Genomic DNA, 18,270 nt, shown 5'->3' on the forward strand with positions numbered 1-18,270 from the left:
CAAATATCTCAATTTCAAAGCTGATGCTCAAATTTCTTGCCCTCTCAACGGGGGGTCGGAGGGGAAAGGGGGAAGGAAGAAGGGAGAGAATTTGGAACTCAAGAGTTTTAAAAACAAATGTTTAAAATTGTTTTTACATGTAACTGGGGGAAAATAAAATACTAAACAAAGCTCTATTAGCTAGCTTTAAGCACTTAATAAGCAACAACTATTCGCCTGGCACAGGCAAGCCCCTCAAGGGGCTTACATTCTGTAGAAGTGGGAAGCAGGCAGGGAGTGCGACGGGACGGGTTCAAATCCCACGTGACATCTTAGGTGCAAAGCTGTACAAGCCACTTTATCTCTGCTGTAGGGAAGTAAATACTGAGGGGTAGTGGGGAAGAGCCGCTGGCAGTGGAGGAAATAAGGAGGGCAGCTTTCTGGAAGAGGCACCTTCTTTTCTCCGGAGTGGATGCCCACCCTCTGTTTCTGGAGGAGCTTCCCACCTCCCCACCCCCCGAATTCTCTCCCCCTTTGAGGAGATAGCTCGCTTTTTTCTGGACTAGATATTTCGGTTTTGTTTGCTTCCTGGAGAGCCTTTTCTTGTTTTATTTTGTTTTTTAACCTGGAGGAGATGCTTTTTTCCCCCCTGGAGTAGATACTTTTAAGTACTGAAGGGTTTTAAGCAAGAAAGAGAATTCCAGGCCTGAGGGCCGTGTTTTGCGTAAAGGCAGCGAACAGGAGAAGGAATCTGCGGTGCCCGTGACCTGACCCGACCGCGCTCGCAAAGGGAGCGGCCACGCTAGCGGAAAGCACGGGCTGCAGGGACTCTCGGGACACGCCCTCCAGGCCGGTCGCGCCTGCGCACGCGGACGCGGAGGCGGCGCGGCGGGGCGGGGGCGGGGCCTCGGCGACTGACGTCGTAGGACACGCCGGGTTCGCGCCGTCTGGCGGCTGAAAGAGAGGCTTTGGGCTCATGGCGGCATACTCAGTGGAGGCGCTGGCGCCTTTGGTGACGGCGCTGTATGAAGCGCAGGCGTTCAAGTTCGGAGACTTCGTGCTCAAGAGCGGGCTGTCGTCCCCGGTCTACGTGGATCTGCGAGGCATTATCTCCAAACCGTCGCTCCTCAAACAGGTGGGAAAGCGGGAGGTCAAGGCCTGGGGCGGGGGGATGGGGTGGAGGGGGGGAATGCCCCACGCGACCCAGAGGGCGCCCTTTGACCTCTACCCTCCCCCCACCTCCCCTGCTTTTCAGCCGGGAACTCAGATTTAAAAGCTTCCCGGGAGGCAAATCCCTTTTCCCGTGCAGGTCGGCATCCGTTTTGCAATCCTTTCCCTAGAGAGGATTCTTGTTGGAGAAGTTGTATGAGTTGTCCGGGGTCACGTGCCCCCGGGTCCTAAGCTGCCTCCCCCCTCGCCACGTGCTGTTGGGGATCCTTGTAGTGACGGCCTGAGATACGTCACGCTGCCCTTGTTTTCCAGGCGTGCCCTGCTCTCGTGACCCCGGGGGCCATACTGCCCATTGGGTTTTTTCTTTTCTTTTCTTTTTGCTTTTTGGAGAGGGCAAGGCAGGGCAATTGGGGTTAAGTGATTTGCCCAAGGTCACACTACTGGTAAGTGTTAAGTGCCTGAGGGCGGATTTGAACTCAGGTCCTCCTGACTCCAGGGCCATGCTCTATTCACTGCACCACGTAGCCACCCGAGCCCATTGGGTTTTCTTGGAGTGGTTTGCCATTTTCTTCTCCAGCTCATTTTACAAATGAGGAAACTGAGGCAAACAGGATGAAGTGACTTGCCCAGGGTCACACAACTAGTAAATGGCTGAGGCTGGATTGGAACTCCAGTCTTTGAGACTCCAGGCCCAGCTCCATCCACTGAGCCATCTAGCTGCCTCTATGGGATATATAAACATTTCTGTATAAACTTGGTAATAACAATAATAGCTAACATTAGGTTTACAGTGCATTTGCAGATATTACAGTATTTAAAATAGTAACCGCACCTATCTCCCAGGGCTGTTGTGAGGGTCACCTGAGATCATGACTGCAAAGCCCTTAGCAGAATGCCTGGCACAGCCAGCTCTGTGTAAACGTTAGCTGTTGTTGTTTGATCCTCACCACAGCCCTGAAGGCAGGCACTCTTAGAATCCCCGTTTTGCAGAGGAGGAAAGTGAGGCATCCAGAGGTGGTGACTTGCCCAGAGTCAGGAACCTGGTTAAGAGACTGAGCGCAGGGGACTGGCTCCGGGTCCAGCTGCTTCATCACGGCCTGATGCAGCTGCCTGTTAATGATCGCTGTGCTGTCAGTAAGGGTTTAGGGTCCTAGAGGGCAGAAATTGCATTGTCCCCAGCAGCAGTGCCCTTCCCTGGACATCGTGGTGTAGGGAAGAGAGTATTGAATTGGGAATCAAGAGGCCTGGGTTCTGATTATTTGCTCTGTAGTTACCTTTAAGACTAGTGTTATTTTAACATCTTTCTAAATCATATGGGGAAACTATAATCCAGAGTTGAAATTTTCATATGACAATAAACACTCCTAGTCAGTGAACTTGTCACAGGTGAGGAATAATTATTGCTGGGTTTTATAGTTTGTCATTTACAAAACATTTACTATACTTCATCCTCTCTAAAAATAAGAACTCACAAGCCTACAAGATAAGGTAGAAAAATTACCAGGTGTGTTAGAAATGGTGGATATGGAAGGGTAACATTCAGGTAGAAATAATTCAATCTCTGCTTATAGGATGATGTTCTTCATTGTTAGGACTCAGGGTGCTAGGGGGTCACTGAAGACTTCCCCAAAGATTGTATTTAGCCCAGTATATTGCCCTCTCCAAAAACAAAAATCCAAATGTGATCATTCAGAAAGGAAGCCAAAATCAAATTTTTTTTGTGTATTACCTTTCAGAGCTTCTTATATATTACTATACCTTCATGCTGTGGTGGTTAAAATAATTTCAAGACATAGTTTCTGGGTAATTGTAAATTATTAATAAGGCCAGTACATTATTAATTTAAAAGAATGGTCATTTGGCTGTCTCTCTTAGACCAGACTCCTTATGGTGGTAGGCTCAGAGTTTATATGCCTTTTGAAGAGTAAGTATTCCCAAAGGGTGCCAATCAAGGCTGATTGAATAACAAAGTCTTGGAGTACATGACTTAGGTCTACCAAATCTTAGTCAAAGAGACATCAATTTCCGTATCACCTGTCTTGAAAGAAAAGGGAGAGTCAGCATTTTCCCCAGACCTGTCTGAGCAAATACAATGAACAGGAATACCCCCAATAGCCCAAACTTAGAATTTCTTTTACTGTCTGATTAGAATTTGGCCTGGGTAAATCTTTAAGAGAGATTTCACACACTGGTTGGTTTCTGGATGAGGAAGTAGAAAACGAGAAAAACCTATATACACAATAATTAGTTATTAAATACAAGAGAGAAATAGTCATTTCTCACATTACATTCAGCGAGCTAGTCACACTGGTTTTGGTGCTGTTCCTTCCCTGCAGCATGTCTTTGCTCAGGCAAGTCCCCTATACCAGGAATTAAAATTCCACTTTTCATTCCACCACTTACTAGCTGTGTGACCTTGGGCAAGTCATTTAATTTAAATAGAGTGAGTGTATTGAACTAAATGAAATCTGAGGTCTCTTCCAGTTTTAAGATGATTTTATTCCTGTCTCAGCTGAACAAAGGCCATTATAAAGCCTACAGAAATTGAGATTCTTCAGTCTAGAGAGATAAGCTAAAAGAGATGAGCTTAGAATCTGTAAAATTGTGACAGGTATAGACGTAATGACATAGACTTGAGTATAGTCATAGTGATGGAGTCACATCTAGTGTGTGTTTTCTTCCAGGTTGCAGATATCTTGTTTGAAACCGCTCAAAATGCTGGTATCAGTTTTGACTCCGTGTGTGGTGTGCCCTATACGGCTTTGCCTTTGGCAACAATCATCTGCTCAGCCAACCAAGTACCAATGCTCATTCGAAGGAAGGAGACAAAAGATTATGGTAAAAATTTACATCATCATCATAATAGCTAACATTTATATAGCATTAACTGGGTGCCAGTCGCTGTGCTTAGTGCTTTACAATTATTTATGCATAAGCATAAAATTTCAGGTTTGGGCCAATTCATACTAATTGTTTTCTCAGTGGTAACTATTATACTTAGCACCTAATAAGTGCTTAATAAGTGTCAAAATGAATTAAGTTGATTTTTGTTTTGGGACAAGTTACATTACCCCATGGGACATAGAAATTGTTTTCTTACACCGGCGTTTATTTTGAATACATTTCTGCAAATTATATTACTATTCTATAAGATTTTGTGATGATGTTGTAGTGAATTAAGAGAAAATAAATAAATGATTTGAATGGCTTGAAGAAAGAAGGGTAGTGTCATGTACAAAACCTGCTAACCTGTCAAATTTTCACTAGGCTTTCCTTCATTCTAGCTAAATTTGTTCTGGGATTTGAGAATGGTGTATCAGCAATGCCATATTCACAATGCCTATGGAAATTACAGATATGCTGATATAATTATCCATCACAAAATACATCATGCTTGCCATATGGGGGAATAAGCTAGAAAATTTATTAAAATACCAAAAGACTGAGTCCCAAAACCAGAAGGTGAAAGCCATCAGAGTAGTTATGAAATTGGCACAGGTAAATAAAGTAGAAAGCACCCACATTCTCAAGCCTTTAAAACAGAACAGGCTACCTCAGGCAAAGGTCTTCCTCTCCCCACTCACTGCAACCACCCAGCGTCCAGGAAGCCTGTTCCCAGCAGCTCCGGCCCCAGGCAGTCCTCAGCAGGAGTCCTTAGCAGAAATTCTGGCTGACTCAAAAATTGCTTCGCGCTGCCACCGCAGCTGCCTCTGCTGCTGCAGCCGCCGTCCCTGCCACTGCTAGCCACCACAGGAACTCTAGCTTGGCTTCTGCTTCCTCTTGCTCCGCCCCTTCCTGCTATGTCAGCAAGTCCAATGGGGCATGGAAGATCTTTAAATCCCATAACCCTTACAAATGGGAAAATGTCTTCTTGATCATCACTTGATGAGGATTAATATAACAGTATGGTCTACTGTTCTGTTTTGTTTAGCTGTTAGCAAATAATCTTGTGAAGCAGCATGAACTCCATCTAGACTTATAAGGGAGTATCTTTTCAGACCCATAATCCCTCGTATTTAGGAATCTGTACTTGCGGTCAGCTCACATCGGTCAAAAGTACTGATCAAAGGGTGACCATTCCATCTTCATACTGTTGTTCTAGTGTCACCAGCAAATTAATCTCTCTGAGCCTCAGGGTTTTTTTTTTAGTCTGCAAGCTGAGGATGATATTATTGTCACTGAATATCTTACGGTTTTTCATAAGAGATGAGAATTATATAAATGTTAGTATTGTTACTTCTAATGATAAGTTGCTCCTGATAATGAGGCAGGGACTTGTTGTTTATAATTAAAAGTCTGTATTAATAAAGGTCAGGTGTGCTGAAAAGAACCTGTAGACAAGTGCTCCAAAGCAAAATGTTTGGGATGATCTTGCTAAATAGTTGAAGTTAATTCAAGAAGGTGGAAAGAATAGAGAAAGAAAACAATGTCCTGTTGACATTCCACTCTTCAAAATGAAATAGGGGGAAGAGGGGAGGCAGAGAAACTCAACAAAAGTGTTAGTCACGGTTTCCCATTAAATGAAAATAAAGTAGTTCAGAAACAGTAGGAATCTGTTCAACCTTTACCAAAGTGTATTTCTTATGAACAAAATAAGATAGGCCTTTATTGGAGCTGACAAGCGATGGTCTGTGTTTTTGATCAAAGCCAATAGAGTCTTTTTTCTTTTCTAGGTACTAAACGTCTCATAGAAGGAACTATTAATCCAGGAGAAACCTGTTTGATCATTGAGGATGTGGTGACCAGTGGTTCTAGTGTCTGGGAAACTGTTGAGGTCCTTCGGAGAGAAGGTTTGAAAGTCACAGATGCCATTGTGCTGCTGGACAGAGAGCAGGGAGGCAAGGCCAAGTTGCAAGAACGGGGCATTCGCTTGCATTCTGTGTGTACCTTGTCAAAGATCCTGGAGGTGCTTGAGCAGCAAAAAAAGATTGATGCTGAGATGGTTGGGAAAGTGAAGAATTTTATTCAGGACAACATCTTTGTAGTTGGAGAGCAGAATGGTACTAAACCTGCAAGGGAAACTCTCAAAGAACTTAGCTTTGGCATGCGTGCGCAGCTCCCTGGAACCCATCCTATTGCCTCAAAACTTCTTAGGCTCATGGAAAAGAAGCAGACCAACTTATGTCTTTCTGCTGATGTTACTGAGGCCAAAGAGCTGTTGCATCTGGCAGCCACTCTTGGTCCTAGCATCTGTATGCTCAAAACCCATGTAGACATTCTGAATGACTTCAGTCTGGAGATCATGGAGGAGTTGAAAGCTCTAGCAGAATTGCATGAGTTCTTAATATTTGAAGACCGAAAATTTGCTGATATAGGAAACACAGTGAAAAAACAATATGAAGGTAAGAATTGAATTCCTTTTAAAAAAAAGTTACAAACATTTATTCTCTTCCCCACTGCTCACCTTCCCCTAGTGAACAGTTTTTTTTCTTCTTTTTTAAGCAATTGGGATTAAGTAACTTGCTCAAGGTTACACGGCCAGTTATTTTGTGTGGGTGTTAAGTATCTGAGGCCGGAACTGATCCCGGGTCTCCCGACTCCTGGGCTGGTGCTCTTACTCATTGCGACACTTAGCTGCCCCGTGAACAATTTTTTAAAAAGAAAACATTCACCACATCCAAAATTGTATGTCTCTTTCTGCACTTCACATCCATCACTTCCCTGGCAGGAGGTAAGCGGCATGCTGTGTTTTAGACCTCTGTTCTCGGGATTAATCAGTACATTAATCAGAGTTTGAAGGTTCTTCCAAGTTATTTTTCTTTATAGTGTTGTGGTCTTGTATGACTTGTCCTCCCACTTCTATCAGTCTTTCAAGTTTCCTCTGAAATTGTCCATTTTGTCATTCACTTCTTACAAAATTTTTTGGTTTTTCCCCAATTCTGGACATCGTCTTAGCTTATAGTTTTTGGCTACTAGGAGAGGAGTTGCTATAATTTTTTTTTTTTTTGCATTTGGGTCTTATTTTTCTTTGCTTTCTTTGGCATGTATACACACACGCATGCACACGTGCACGCACACGTGGTATAGTTGAGTCCAAAAAAATTCTCAATTTAGGAACTTTTTAAAAGTCTTGTTCCAAATTGCTTTCCAGAATGGTTAAACCAATTCACAGCTCTACCAGTAGCACATTATTAAAACTGTTTCCCTGCAATCTTTCCAGAATTTAACATATTTCTTTTCTGTCATTTTTGCTAATTTGATGGATGTGAGGTGGAACATCAGAGATACTTTAATTATAAATCATGTGGCAGTTGAGAGCTTGGATTCCTTTTTTAAAAAATTTTTGAAAGCTACCTATTCAAATTCTTTGACCATTTATCGATTGGGAAACAGGTAAGTCTTATAAATTTGAATGATTTCCTCATATCTTGGTTATGAGGCCTTTATCAGAAAAACTTGATGCAAAGATTTTTTTTCCCAATTAGCTATTTTCTCATTAATTTGAATTGCATTACATTTGTTTGTGTAAAAACCTGGATTTTATATAATCAAAAACATCCTTTTTATTTTGTGTGATCTTCTCTCTCATGTTTGGTTTTAAATTCTTTCTACATCCATAGATTTGAAAGGTAATTTCTTCTCTAATTTGCTTATGATTACCACCTTCGATGTCTAAGTCATGTATCTATTAAGGGTTTTTCTTGGTTATAAAGTGTGAGGTGTTGAACTAGATATAATTTCTGTCAAACTGTTTTTGGACCTCAACCTCCGCTTCTGACTTCCTTCCCACTTTTTTTCATTATTACCTTTAAGATTCTTGGTCTTAGGGGCGGCTAGGTGACACAGTGAATAGAGCACTGGCCCTGGAGTCAGGATGACCTGAGTTCAAATCTGGCCTCAGACACTTAACACTTACTAGCCAAGTAACCTTGGGCAAGTCACTTAACCCCAATTACCCTCCAAAAAGCAAAAAAAAAAAAAAAAAAAAAGATTCTTGGTCTTTTGTTCTTCCAATTAAATTTTGTTATTATTTTTCCCAGCTTTATAAAGTAATCTGTTGGTAGTTTTATTGGTGTAGCACTGAACAAGTTGATTAATTTAGGTTGTGTTGTCATTTTTATTATATTGGCTCAGCCAACTGAGCAATTAATATTTTTCTAGTTATCTTGGTCTGTCAGCATTTCTACAAAGTGTTTATAGTTCTGCAAAGGCTTTATATAGTTCCCAGGTGTGTCTTAGTAGATGTCCACTAAATATTTTATACCTAGAGGTATACCTATAATATTTTTATACCTGTAATTATTTTGAATGGAATTTGTCTTATTGCATTTCCTGCTGGGTGAGAATTGAATTGCAAAAGAGGCAAGCATGTGGTATTATTCTTTTTTGGATTTTTCAGGAGAGCAGTTTTTATACTGAAGTAGTTTTCCATGTCTCTGGGATTGTTGTGTTCACTATCAAATGCCAAGTTAAAAGTTGACTTAAAAAAATGTGACTTAAGCAGTTCTGTTTTGTTAGAGGCAGCTAGGTGGTCCAGTGGAGCTCTGGAGAGTCAGGAGCACTGGAGATCAAATCTGTCCTTAGATACTTAAGCTGAGTAGTGTGACACTGGGCAAATCACTTCGCCTCTCTGCCTCAGTTTCTTCCATTATAAAATGGGGACTGTAGTGTAATGCCATGCACGAGCAGCTTTCCAGAGGACTCCTACTGTGAACAGCTTTTAAGGTTCTGATTACACAGTATAGTGAACACTATTTATTCCATAACAAATCAAAGGAAAACATCCACCGAAAATCAAGGTACAGCATTCACAACATTACAACTTATCACAGAAAAAATCACAATATAACATTCACAACAGCTTATCATTAAAATGGTCACATAGTTTTCACCAAAGTGCTCACAATATTTAGAACAAAGAACAATCATCTGAAAGTACAATAGTCAGAGTCTTCCACTCATGGGGCAAGTAAGTTAACTTAATCAGTCACTTATCAATCAATTACTAAGTATCATTAATACACAAACCCTCCACCCCTGGGTCACTAGTAAACTGCAATTTCATCATTACTCAGTACCCATGGAGAGGTCTTTTCATCTTGACTTGGGGCCGGTTCTCAGATTCCCTGGATCCCCTTCCATGGCCCCAGATTCTACCTGGATTCACCAGACTGTCACCTGGGTTCAATGACAGACAGCTCCCAGTGCCTTGTCCAGCTCTCTGGGTAGGTCCTGCTCCACACTGAAGTTCACAGGGTCCAGTCCATCTCAAATCCTTCACAATTTCTGCTCCTGGGAATTCAAGGCTCAACCAAGCCACAAACAGACAAGGTTCCTGCATACTTCCTCAGTATTCTGCAGCTCTTTGAAAAATCAGAATCACCTTATCCAGTGCGGGGAGGGGGTCTTCAAATTCAAATTACATTACCATTACATATACTAACACCTGTTTACAGGTTTTGCAAGGATCAAATGAGGTAATACTTGTAAAGCACTTAGCTAATATTAACAGAAGTGCCCTGCTTGCTTTCAGTTGAGAAAGTGGTGTCACTACACTGCTCATCTTTAAAATAGAAGCCACCTGACCTGACCCCCTCCACAGATTTATGCCTCAGCTCTCTAAATATATTTTCAATCATTTAAAAAACATTAAATGACCAGAGTATTTTCCTCACTTTGTGGGGTGTGAGGTAGGAAGTGGGAGAACAGTTGAAGAAAATATGAAGCTTTGGGAATTGAGATAAGAGCCAAGGCTGGGAAGGACCAAATCTTTTAAGATGGTTGTTAAGCTCAGGAGGTAGTAAAGATTTGACAAACATGAAAATGATGATTTATTCTTTTCAATGATATTTTAGTGTCTGAGGGCTTTAAAAGTTATGAAAAAACACTACTTCATCCTAAACCTTGCTGGCTTCTCTTGATCAACTTCAAAAGCTGCTGTTGCATTCACTGGAAGCAGTTCTTCCAGTCTCCTAAAACCCCCTTTTTCATTCCTCACGCTACATTTATGGTTTTACTTGAGGTTTTACTTTACTTACATGTCTACCTTTATTTTCAGCTTGTTTCTGCTACAGAAAAGAATGAACTTGTTGTCATCTTAAGCTTCAGCTTATAAGAAAGATCAACTCTCAGTCCATGTTAGTGAAAAGCAGTTGCAAAACTGAGCCTGACTTCTTATTGTCTTTAAGCCATAAGCCAGTTACCCTAATGAAGTGTTAGCTTTTCAGTGACACCTTTAATGTGGAGACTTGGGTGCAATTACATTTGCAACAACTGAAAGCTCCCAGGAGTATCTGAATACTAAAGTGTTATTACAAAATTTCACATTTCTGTAGTTGTCTCTTGCTTGAACAAGTTTCAGGTGAGAGTAATCCTATCTATCACTTTCTCTTAGGTGGTGTTTTCAAAATAGCTTCTTGGGCAGATATAGTAAATGCCCATGTGGTGCCAGGCTCAGGAGTTGTGAAAGGCCTGAGTGGAGTGGGGATGCCAATGCAGCGCGGCTGCCTCCTGATTGCAGAGATGAGCTCCTCTGGGTCTTTGGCCACAGGTGACTACACGAAGGCAGCTGTAAGTGAGAGCTTTACAGACCACGAGGAGTGGGTGGGAAGAGAGAAACAAGAGGGAAACAAAACAAGGTTTTCCGTACTATCTGCACACAGGCCAAACCTTAGGAACACTTTTTGGGTTCTTTGTGGACTTATTACTTATCACATCCAGTTTCGGGTGACTTGGCCAAGATTGTGTAATGGGTAAAATCAGGAGACAGCGTGACATAATGGAAAGAAAGTCCTGGGCTTGGGGTCAGGAAAGTGTGTGCAGAGGCCACCTCTGCCTCTTGGAATTCTGGGACCACATTGGAAGTCATGTAACCACTTAATCTGTTTCCTCATCTGTAAAATAGAGATAACATCTGAAGTAAGTACTGCACAGAGATGTAGTGAGGCTCCAGTGAGATGATGCAAATCTTAAAATACTGTATAAATAGAAGTTGTTGCTGTTGTCACTAGAGACTCCTGATACTCACTCCCCCCCTTTTTTGTCTTGTCCTGTTTATATGCCAAACAGTTCTTCAGAAGTCTCCCTGAAGCCCTAGAAATTAGGACTGAATTTACTGAACCTGTAATAGCTATAGTTTTGCTTTTATATGAGACTTTTAAAGGTTTTTAAAGAACTTTAAATACATCATCTCATTTGAACCTCACAACAACTCTGAGATAGGTGCTGTCATTGTGCTTGTTTTATAGATGAGAAAATTAAGGTTTACAGGGGTTAGATGACTTGCTTCTGGTTACATGGCTAGTAAATGTAGATGATTCAAATAGTCCTTCCTGTCTCCAAGCACAGAATACACTATTCTGCATTTCCTTTAATATATATACAGTTTGCCTTTTTTCTCTAAGAATTGAGTTAACCAACAGTTGTCAATAATATCATTTTAACCACCTGACAAAAAGAACCAAACTTTGCCGTTGGTATGATTTTTTTTTTCCAAAACATTAATACTAAATTTATTTAATATATTGAATAATTTAACATTGTTATCAAATTTATATTTAAATACCTAATCCATCCTGCAAGTGTAAATGTTCCAGTCTTTGGAGAGTCCTTCAGATCCATGTCCAGAGTTCCTCTCCCACATGATTCATTTGAATCAATACATATTTATTTCACTGTTAGTTCTGGGAAAGCATTTTTTTTCTTGCAAGGTTTTCCTACCTTGTAATATTTTATGTCTTTAAAAGATTATAATATTACTTTCAGTCATAATTAGCAAATTCATATTAACATTTAACTTTTTTAGGGGACTGATATGAAACTTAATTTACGTGTAGCTCTGACTTTTCTGGCTGACTGTCAGTTGTAACAAATCTTGACATGCACTGTCAGGTTAATATATATAGTATCTAGATTTTAAATGACTGCTTTCAGGTGTTAGAGTTCTTAGAGTGTTTTGAGGCCATGCTTCACAGAGTCTTAGGACAGAATTGAAAGAAGACTAGACCAGACCTGCACAGCTTGGCAGTAGGTAAGGGCCACAGATAGGTTAGACTAGAGACATTGACAGTAGTTGGTTGCCATGGGTCATGTGACAAACAGGAGAGTCCTCGGTGGCAACTCTACATTTTTCACAGGCTGCCTGAAATCCTTTGGTGAGCTACAAGCAGCCCATAAGCCGTATGTTGTGCATGCCTGCTGTAAACCCACCTCTAAGATGACATGTTTTATACCCAGTAATTTACGTAATTGCAGTATGAAGTGAAATCCATAAGGTAGGGAGGTTTGAGACCAGAAAGTATGTTCCCATAAGTAAATGTCCTATAAACATGTTTTGTCTCTTATGTTTCACCAGGTGAAAATGGCTGAGGAACATTCAGAGTTTGTAATTGGTTTTATTTCTGGTTCAAGAGTGAGCAAGAAACCAGAATTTGTTCACTTGACTCCAGGTATCCAAATACAAGCTGGAGGTAAATACAGTCAGATCATCTTGTCTCTGTTGTACTTCTTAGCCCAGTGAACTATCATTTTTATCCAATAATTCATGTGGTAATTTGAGAGTGTTTTATTAGGTCAATATTAAAATACTTTGAAATGAAGTATTTTAGATTAGTAAATGCTTGTGAAATTTATAATGGGAAGGCTTATTTACCCTAATTCCTATAACCTTTCCCTCAAGGGTTTAAGGATTGTTTAAGTTGAGGGGAAGAGATAGGAAGTAGAGTTGGGGGAGCAGTGGTAGGGGTATTGATCAGTGTGCTTTCAGTGTAGAACACTCACATCACTAGCCATTTAAAATGAACACTCAGGATATCTGCCAGTGGGACGGCCGAATAGTGGAGGATTCTCATTTCATGTACATAACTACAGATGTGAACAAACACTTTTAAGGTTTGTTTGGTTCAGAAGATTACACAGCCAAAGTACATCAACCTAGGGGGAAAAAGGTCCAGAAAGGGAATTTTAATGAAGATGGAAGCACACATTAAAAAAATGAGTATTCTTTAGTCTGTGGAGTCAGATATTTATACTTTTTAGATGGTTCTAATAATCATGGGTGTGAATATTCCTTCCATGGGGGGTGCGTCATCAGGATCCACCAGTGGAGATCTTTTTTACATTTCAAGGGGTTATAATAATGGGCTTATGCCTATAAAACCAGAATTGAATAAATGAGAGAGTTCTTCATCAAATGTTAGGATTATTGAGGAGGGGTGAATTCCAAGAAATGTAAAGGAGGAAGTTTCACTTAATAATAACTACGTAGTAAACAAGTGATATGGAATTTTACCCTGAGAGATTGTATAGGTAGGAAATGAAATCTAAATAAATTCATGAATCAGTTTATACAAATTCATTATAAAACAGTTTAGCTCGTATGTCACCCCAGATTTCAGAAGAGAACCTCAGAAGGCTTATTGAATGTCCTGCCTAGGTAATTGTTATCTTAGCATTTGATGGCATTTTTTTTAAAGCCTCTGATTAACATTTTAAAAGACTTTTGTACAAATTTTTTTTAACTGATTTTTGTATCTGATCGGATGGAATTGGCTTTTGTTCACATGCCTACAGTGCTATTGGGTGCAGTTCATTCTGTCATTGTTAATCAAGGTCTGGTTACACTGACAAATACTGATTTTTATGTGTGTGTGCATGTTTGTTTATTTGAAAAGTAGTGTACACCATGGGGATTGTGACTTCTCTCCCTGAGGCAAGTCTCTACCCCTTTTTTGGTAGATTTTTCCTCATTTGTAAAATTGAAGGGCCTATGTTAGATACATTCTAAGGCCCTTAATTCTAGTTTGTTAACGGTTTATGGTATATATAAGGAATATTGGGAATATCTGAAAGATTTATTTGCAGGATAACTTAAGCAGAAAATAAATACAAAGGAATGAAACTGTTCAACAGGTTTTCCTTTGTACAAAAATGTTAAGGAAGATAAGTGTGTAAGAGGTTTGTTCTTTGTTGTTTGTATCAGTTCAGATATAAGCTATACTTTATCCCAAAATCTGGCTTATAAAAATCCTGGAAAGTGTATAGTGAAGTGGTATTTTTCTTTGAATACCCATATCTTTCTCTGTCCCTCCCACCATCCTTTTCAGAGTGGTTTCATTTTGCATTTAGTCAGGCAGAATATATAGTACAGCATAAGAGAATGGGAATCGAATGGCCATTTTAGCTCGTCATAAGAAGATAAATAATATCCTTATTTTTCCCCCCACAGGGGATAATCTTGGCCAGCAGTATAACAGCCCACAAGAAGCCATTGGCAAACGAGGTTCCGACATCATCATTGTGGGCCGTGGCATATTAACAGCCTCCAGTCATCTAGAAGCAGCTGAAATGTACAGAAAAGCTGCCTGGGAAGCTTACTTGACTAGACTTGGTGTTTGAGTCTCTGAAAAACACTTCTTTATTTCTTAAAACATTTCTACTCAGATTCTTTGACCTTACATTGACCATACCACAGAATCAAAGTTGCAGAGACTAAGGAAGCTGCCAGGCACTTCAGAATTTAATGACTCAGAGACACTCCATGGTAATAAATGCTTTCTAGAACATGGTTTTCTTGTGACTAACGTTTTCTAGGGTGGCCACAGAATCTGTTCCAACTGCTTTTTATTAACAGAGAAGTTATCTTCCTAAAAATAAGAGTCTAATATGTCTCCCTAAAATAATAATGATCTCCCTAAATATAAATAAAAGAGTTAAAAGGTTTAGATGGTCATCATCACCCTTTTATACTTGGATATGTGTATTTTTGTAGAAGAGGTACTTTGATTCATTCCCCTTTAAAAGACAATGTTAATGTTGATGCCTTTTTTTTTTAATATAAAGGATACTTCTCAATCACCTCCCTTGTCATAAAGAATTATAGTTAAGTAGAACAAACTTCACTGACCATTTTACACATCAGTGCTACCACTTACTACTAAGAAAAAAGAAGTACATTTCACTCAGTTATCCCGGAGTCAAAATTGGTCATTTTGTTGAGCAGAGTTTTAATGCCTTTTGTTATTTTCCTTCACATTGTTATTGTATAAATCGTGCTTTTTGCTATACATACTCTGCATTCATTCTTAACAGTCTGTGGGATCCCTTCCTCTTATTTTTGGCCTTGGATTATGTCCCCAATAGTGGTATTCTTAGGTCAGAGAATGTGGACAATTAAGTGACTTTGAAGAGTCACTTTTCTTTTTCCAAATATGTGGTGAAACAACTGCTTGTTAATAGCAGTGGATTAAAGTTCAACATAATGATTTTCTTTCTTGACCCTGGGTTGGGAGGGTACATTTTACCTCCCATTTTATAATCCACCTTTCAATGAAGAGCTTCCTTTTAAATTATGGCTTTATCAGGAGGAAAGTCAGTATCCTATAATCCATAAAAATAATTTGCTGGCTCTCTAGGAGCAATACCTAACCCTTCCTTCCTCCAAGCAGGTTAGCTACTTTTACCTTGAAAGGTATTGAGACATTCCTCAAATATATGGTTGACTCGGAGGACTTGATGTCACTGCCTTATTACCTGGGTACAAAGTATCCACAAGGAGCATGGGAACTCTCAGATGATTGACTGGTGGATTACAATTGGAACTTTGTTAGGCTGAATCAACTCAAGGGGTTCTCAACATCTATCTTTGTTAAATACCCCCGCTTAGGCTAAATAAATCTTTTTTTGCCAACTGTTGAATGACCTATGAGTATCTCACTTTGTTCCAATATCACATATAACCTTCTGGGGGATTAGTCTGAGCCCAGCCCATGTCACTGGTGAACCCTTTTGAAATATGTAATCATCTCATTTGGTTTGAATGGGAAGTTTCTAAGCTCTCCAGTTCACAAAGCAGGATTGATCCTTTTGTCTCTGGTGTTATTTGCTAAGAGAAGTGTCCTTGGAGGAAGTGTGCTCGAGGTGTGGCGCCTTTTCTGCTGCTTGGAAGAAATGAACTGCTTGCTGCCCTCCTTTAGGGCAGCATAGACAAGTTTTCCCTGATCCCCAGATCTTATCCTTGTACTGATCCGTGACCCACTGGCCTGAGCCAGACAGGCAATGCTCATGTGACTCAGGTTTCCAATCAAGATTAAAATGCTTTTCATCACAGAATAGCTATGAGAAAGTGTAGTTGTATGGAATCAGGTTATTCTAGTAAGAAATCTGCCACCATTGTGTGCTCCCATGGTCACTAGCACAGTTCCCATGTTTGGCTTCGCCCTAAGACCAAGAATAGGCACATTCAGCACTGTTGCCTGTGGTTGGGGAATGGGGACCACATGGATGAACGAACCATTTGGGCAAATACGGAATTTAATGGCAAAATAAGCTTGTTTGAAATGGGGCAATTAGGACAGTACAGAAAAAGGACCTGACAGACCAACCTCCTACACTTAGAATAACTTGTGGGATTTGGTTCTTGTAAGGGTAGGAGGACTGTCTTTTAAGCCTTTATAAATTCCTGTCTTTTGGTTCTACATCACCTACATTTCCTTCTGTCAGTCCCCCCTCCCAAAGAGCCATGCCACATAGAGAAAATGGAAGAGAAGGGACAAAGCAAAATTGAAAACATCAAAAAATAAAATCTTGACTATCTGCTATATCCCACTCCCTCCTCTCTCACTCTTGCAAAGGAATGGAGAGAGATGTCTTCACAACACTTAACAGGTCGTTCATAATGGGATTAATCAAGTGCTTTACAGAAAGGCCTGTACCCTTGCCTGTTTCTTGTCACTAAAAACCCAGTATGGGCCTGGAAGAACAGTAAATACTTAAAAATCTGCCTGTAGGGGGAGAGGCAGAAGAGGGTGAGGTAAGAAAACTAAATCAGGAGCCAGAATGCAGAAAGATAAGCAGACCAGGGCTTCCTACACCTAATTAGCTAGAGACAGGAATCAGCAAAGTGTATGTTACAGTAAAGGGAATCACAAGATCCCATTTATGACCAGTGTGGCTTTTGGAAAGTCACTTCTCTGGGGTCTAATTTATCTTTTATAATATGAGCAAGTTGTTTTGCATAATCTGTAAGGTCCTTTATCAATCCTACAAATAAATCTATGAGTGATCAGAGATAAGAAGTAGGAGTGGGTTTGGAGGAAACTTCAACCCATTCTGTCCTAACAAGGCTTCAAATACAAGTTAGCTATTCTCTTCATGACCTAGTTCAACTTTCTTTCTCAAGATGGCTCCAAATAACACATTGATTACTGCCCCCCAACCCAGTACTAGGCCTAGAGAAACAGTAGGTTTATTTAGGCCTGGACACCAGCTAGATAAATCGGTGGGTATATCAGGAGTAAGCATACTATCCAATGAGGTCAATAGACTAGGAAAATCATCAGAAATCAAATCCAATTGAGGCGATTTTAAAGTCATTCCAAATCCCTCTTCTTAAAACAATGACCCTGACCTCACATTCCAGTCTTGAGCTGCCTGGGCAGGGGCAGAGGCACTTAGCTCCTCAGCTGTCACTGGGCACCAGTCAATCACAGCTAGTTTCCTCCATGTCATCGAAGCTGCCTCTGCTATTTAACCAAGTAGCAAATCTCTTCCTCAGTTAAATGCTCATTTAGATTCAGACCTCTCAGGCTATGCTTTAGGGTTACAGTTAACACTTGCAGAATGAGTTCAGAGACCTCTAGGACCCCATATTTTGGTCCCAGCACTGCCTAGTAGGACGCTTTGTCACTTCATAACGAGTGTCTAAAACTGACTCCTATGTGGGTTAAAGTGAATGATTTTCTCTTATCTCTTCCCTAGCTATGTGTTCCCATACCCCGTATGTGTCTTTTGAGACTTGTAATAAACACGCATCCCTCTTGGTTGGTCTTGCTACTCCCATGATACCTTGTCACATAATATTCATGGACCCAAACACCAATGATGAGGGGGAGGGCACAAACAGCCAGTCCTCTACTGGCACTCCTCCCATTACAGCAAAGTCCTTATCCCCCATATATATAATGCTTTTAATTGCTATAGTCTCTCCCTTAGGAATAAATTCTTAGTATGTTATCGTAGAGGGAGGAAGGGAAGTATCAGATCTCTGTACCTAAAGACTCAAGTTGGCTAGGTACAAACCAGATTAGATACTTTAAGCCAAAGACTAAAAATCATTAAGGGTTAGAGGAATCCCTGAGTCAGATAAGGTACTGCATACAGATAAGATACTGGGTACCCGTGGTT

The 18,270-nt window shown here is 40.4% G+C and overlaps 1 protein-coding gene across 1 annotated transcript; it reads left to right on the forward strand.

The window, feature by feature from the left end:
- Positions 1-877: 877 nt before the first annotated feature.
- UMPS (uridine monophosphate synthetase) lies at positions 878-15,783 on the forward strand. Its single transcript, XM_069064970.1, has 6 exons — positions 878-1,114; positions 3,834-3,987; positions 5,823-6,491; positions 10,484-10,659; positions 12,443-12,557; positions 14,315-15,783. The coding sequence occupies exons 1-6, from the start codon at positions 956-958 to the stop codon at positions 14,482-14,484; spliced, it is 1,443 nt and encodes a 480-aa protein (XP_068921071.1). The 5' UTR covers positions 878-955; the 3' UTR covers positions 14,485-15,783.
- Positions 15,784-18,270: the final 2,487 nt, after the last annotated feature.

The sequence above is a fragment of the Petaurus breviceps genome, unplaced genomic scaffold (assembly GCF_028583685.1).
Source record: "Petaurus breviceps papuanus isolate PSGF00001 unplaced genomic scaffold, PetGlider_PUasm1.0 90654, whole genome shotgun sequence".
In the NCBI taxonomy this organism is placed as follows: Eukaryota; Metazoa; Chordata; class Mammalia; order Diprotodontia; family Petauridae; genus Petaurus; species Petaurus breviceps.

Excerpts from the sequence above, each read along its gene's own strand:
- UMPS (XM_069064970.1), top strand. The coding sequence starts at position 956 with ATGGCGGCATACTCAGTGGAGGCGCTGGCGCCTTTGGTGACGGCGCTG. Across the intron at positions 3,988-5,822 it reads GAAGGAGACAAAAGATTATG|GTACTAAACGTCTCATAGAA; the intron begins GTAAAAATTTAC and ends TTTCTTTTCTAG. Across the intron at positions 10,660-12,442 it reads GTGACTACACGAAGGCAGCT|GTGAAAATGGCTGAGGAACA; the intron begins GTAAGTGAGAGC and ends ATGTTTCACCAG.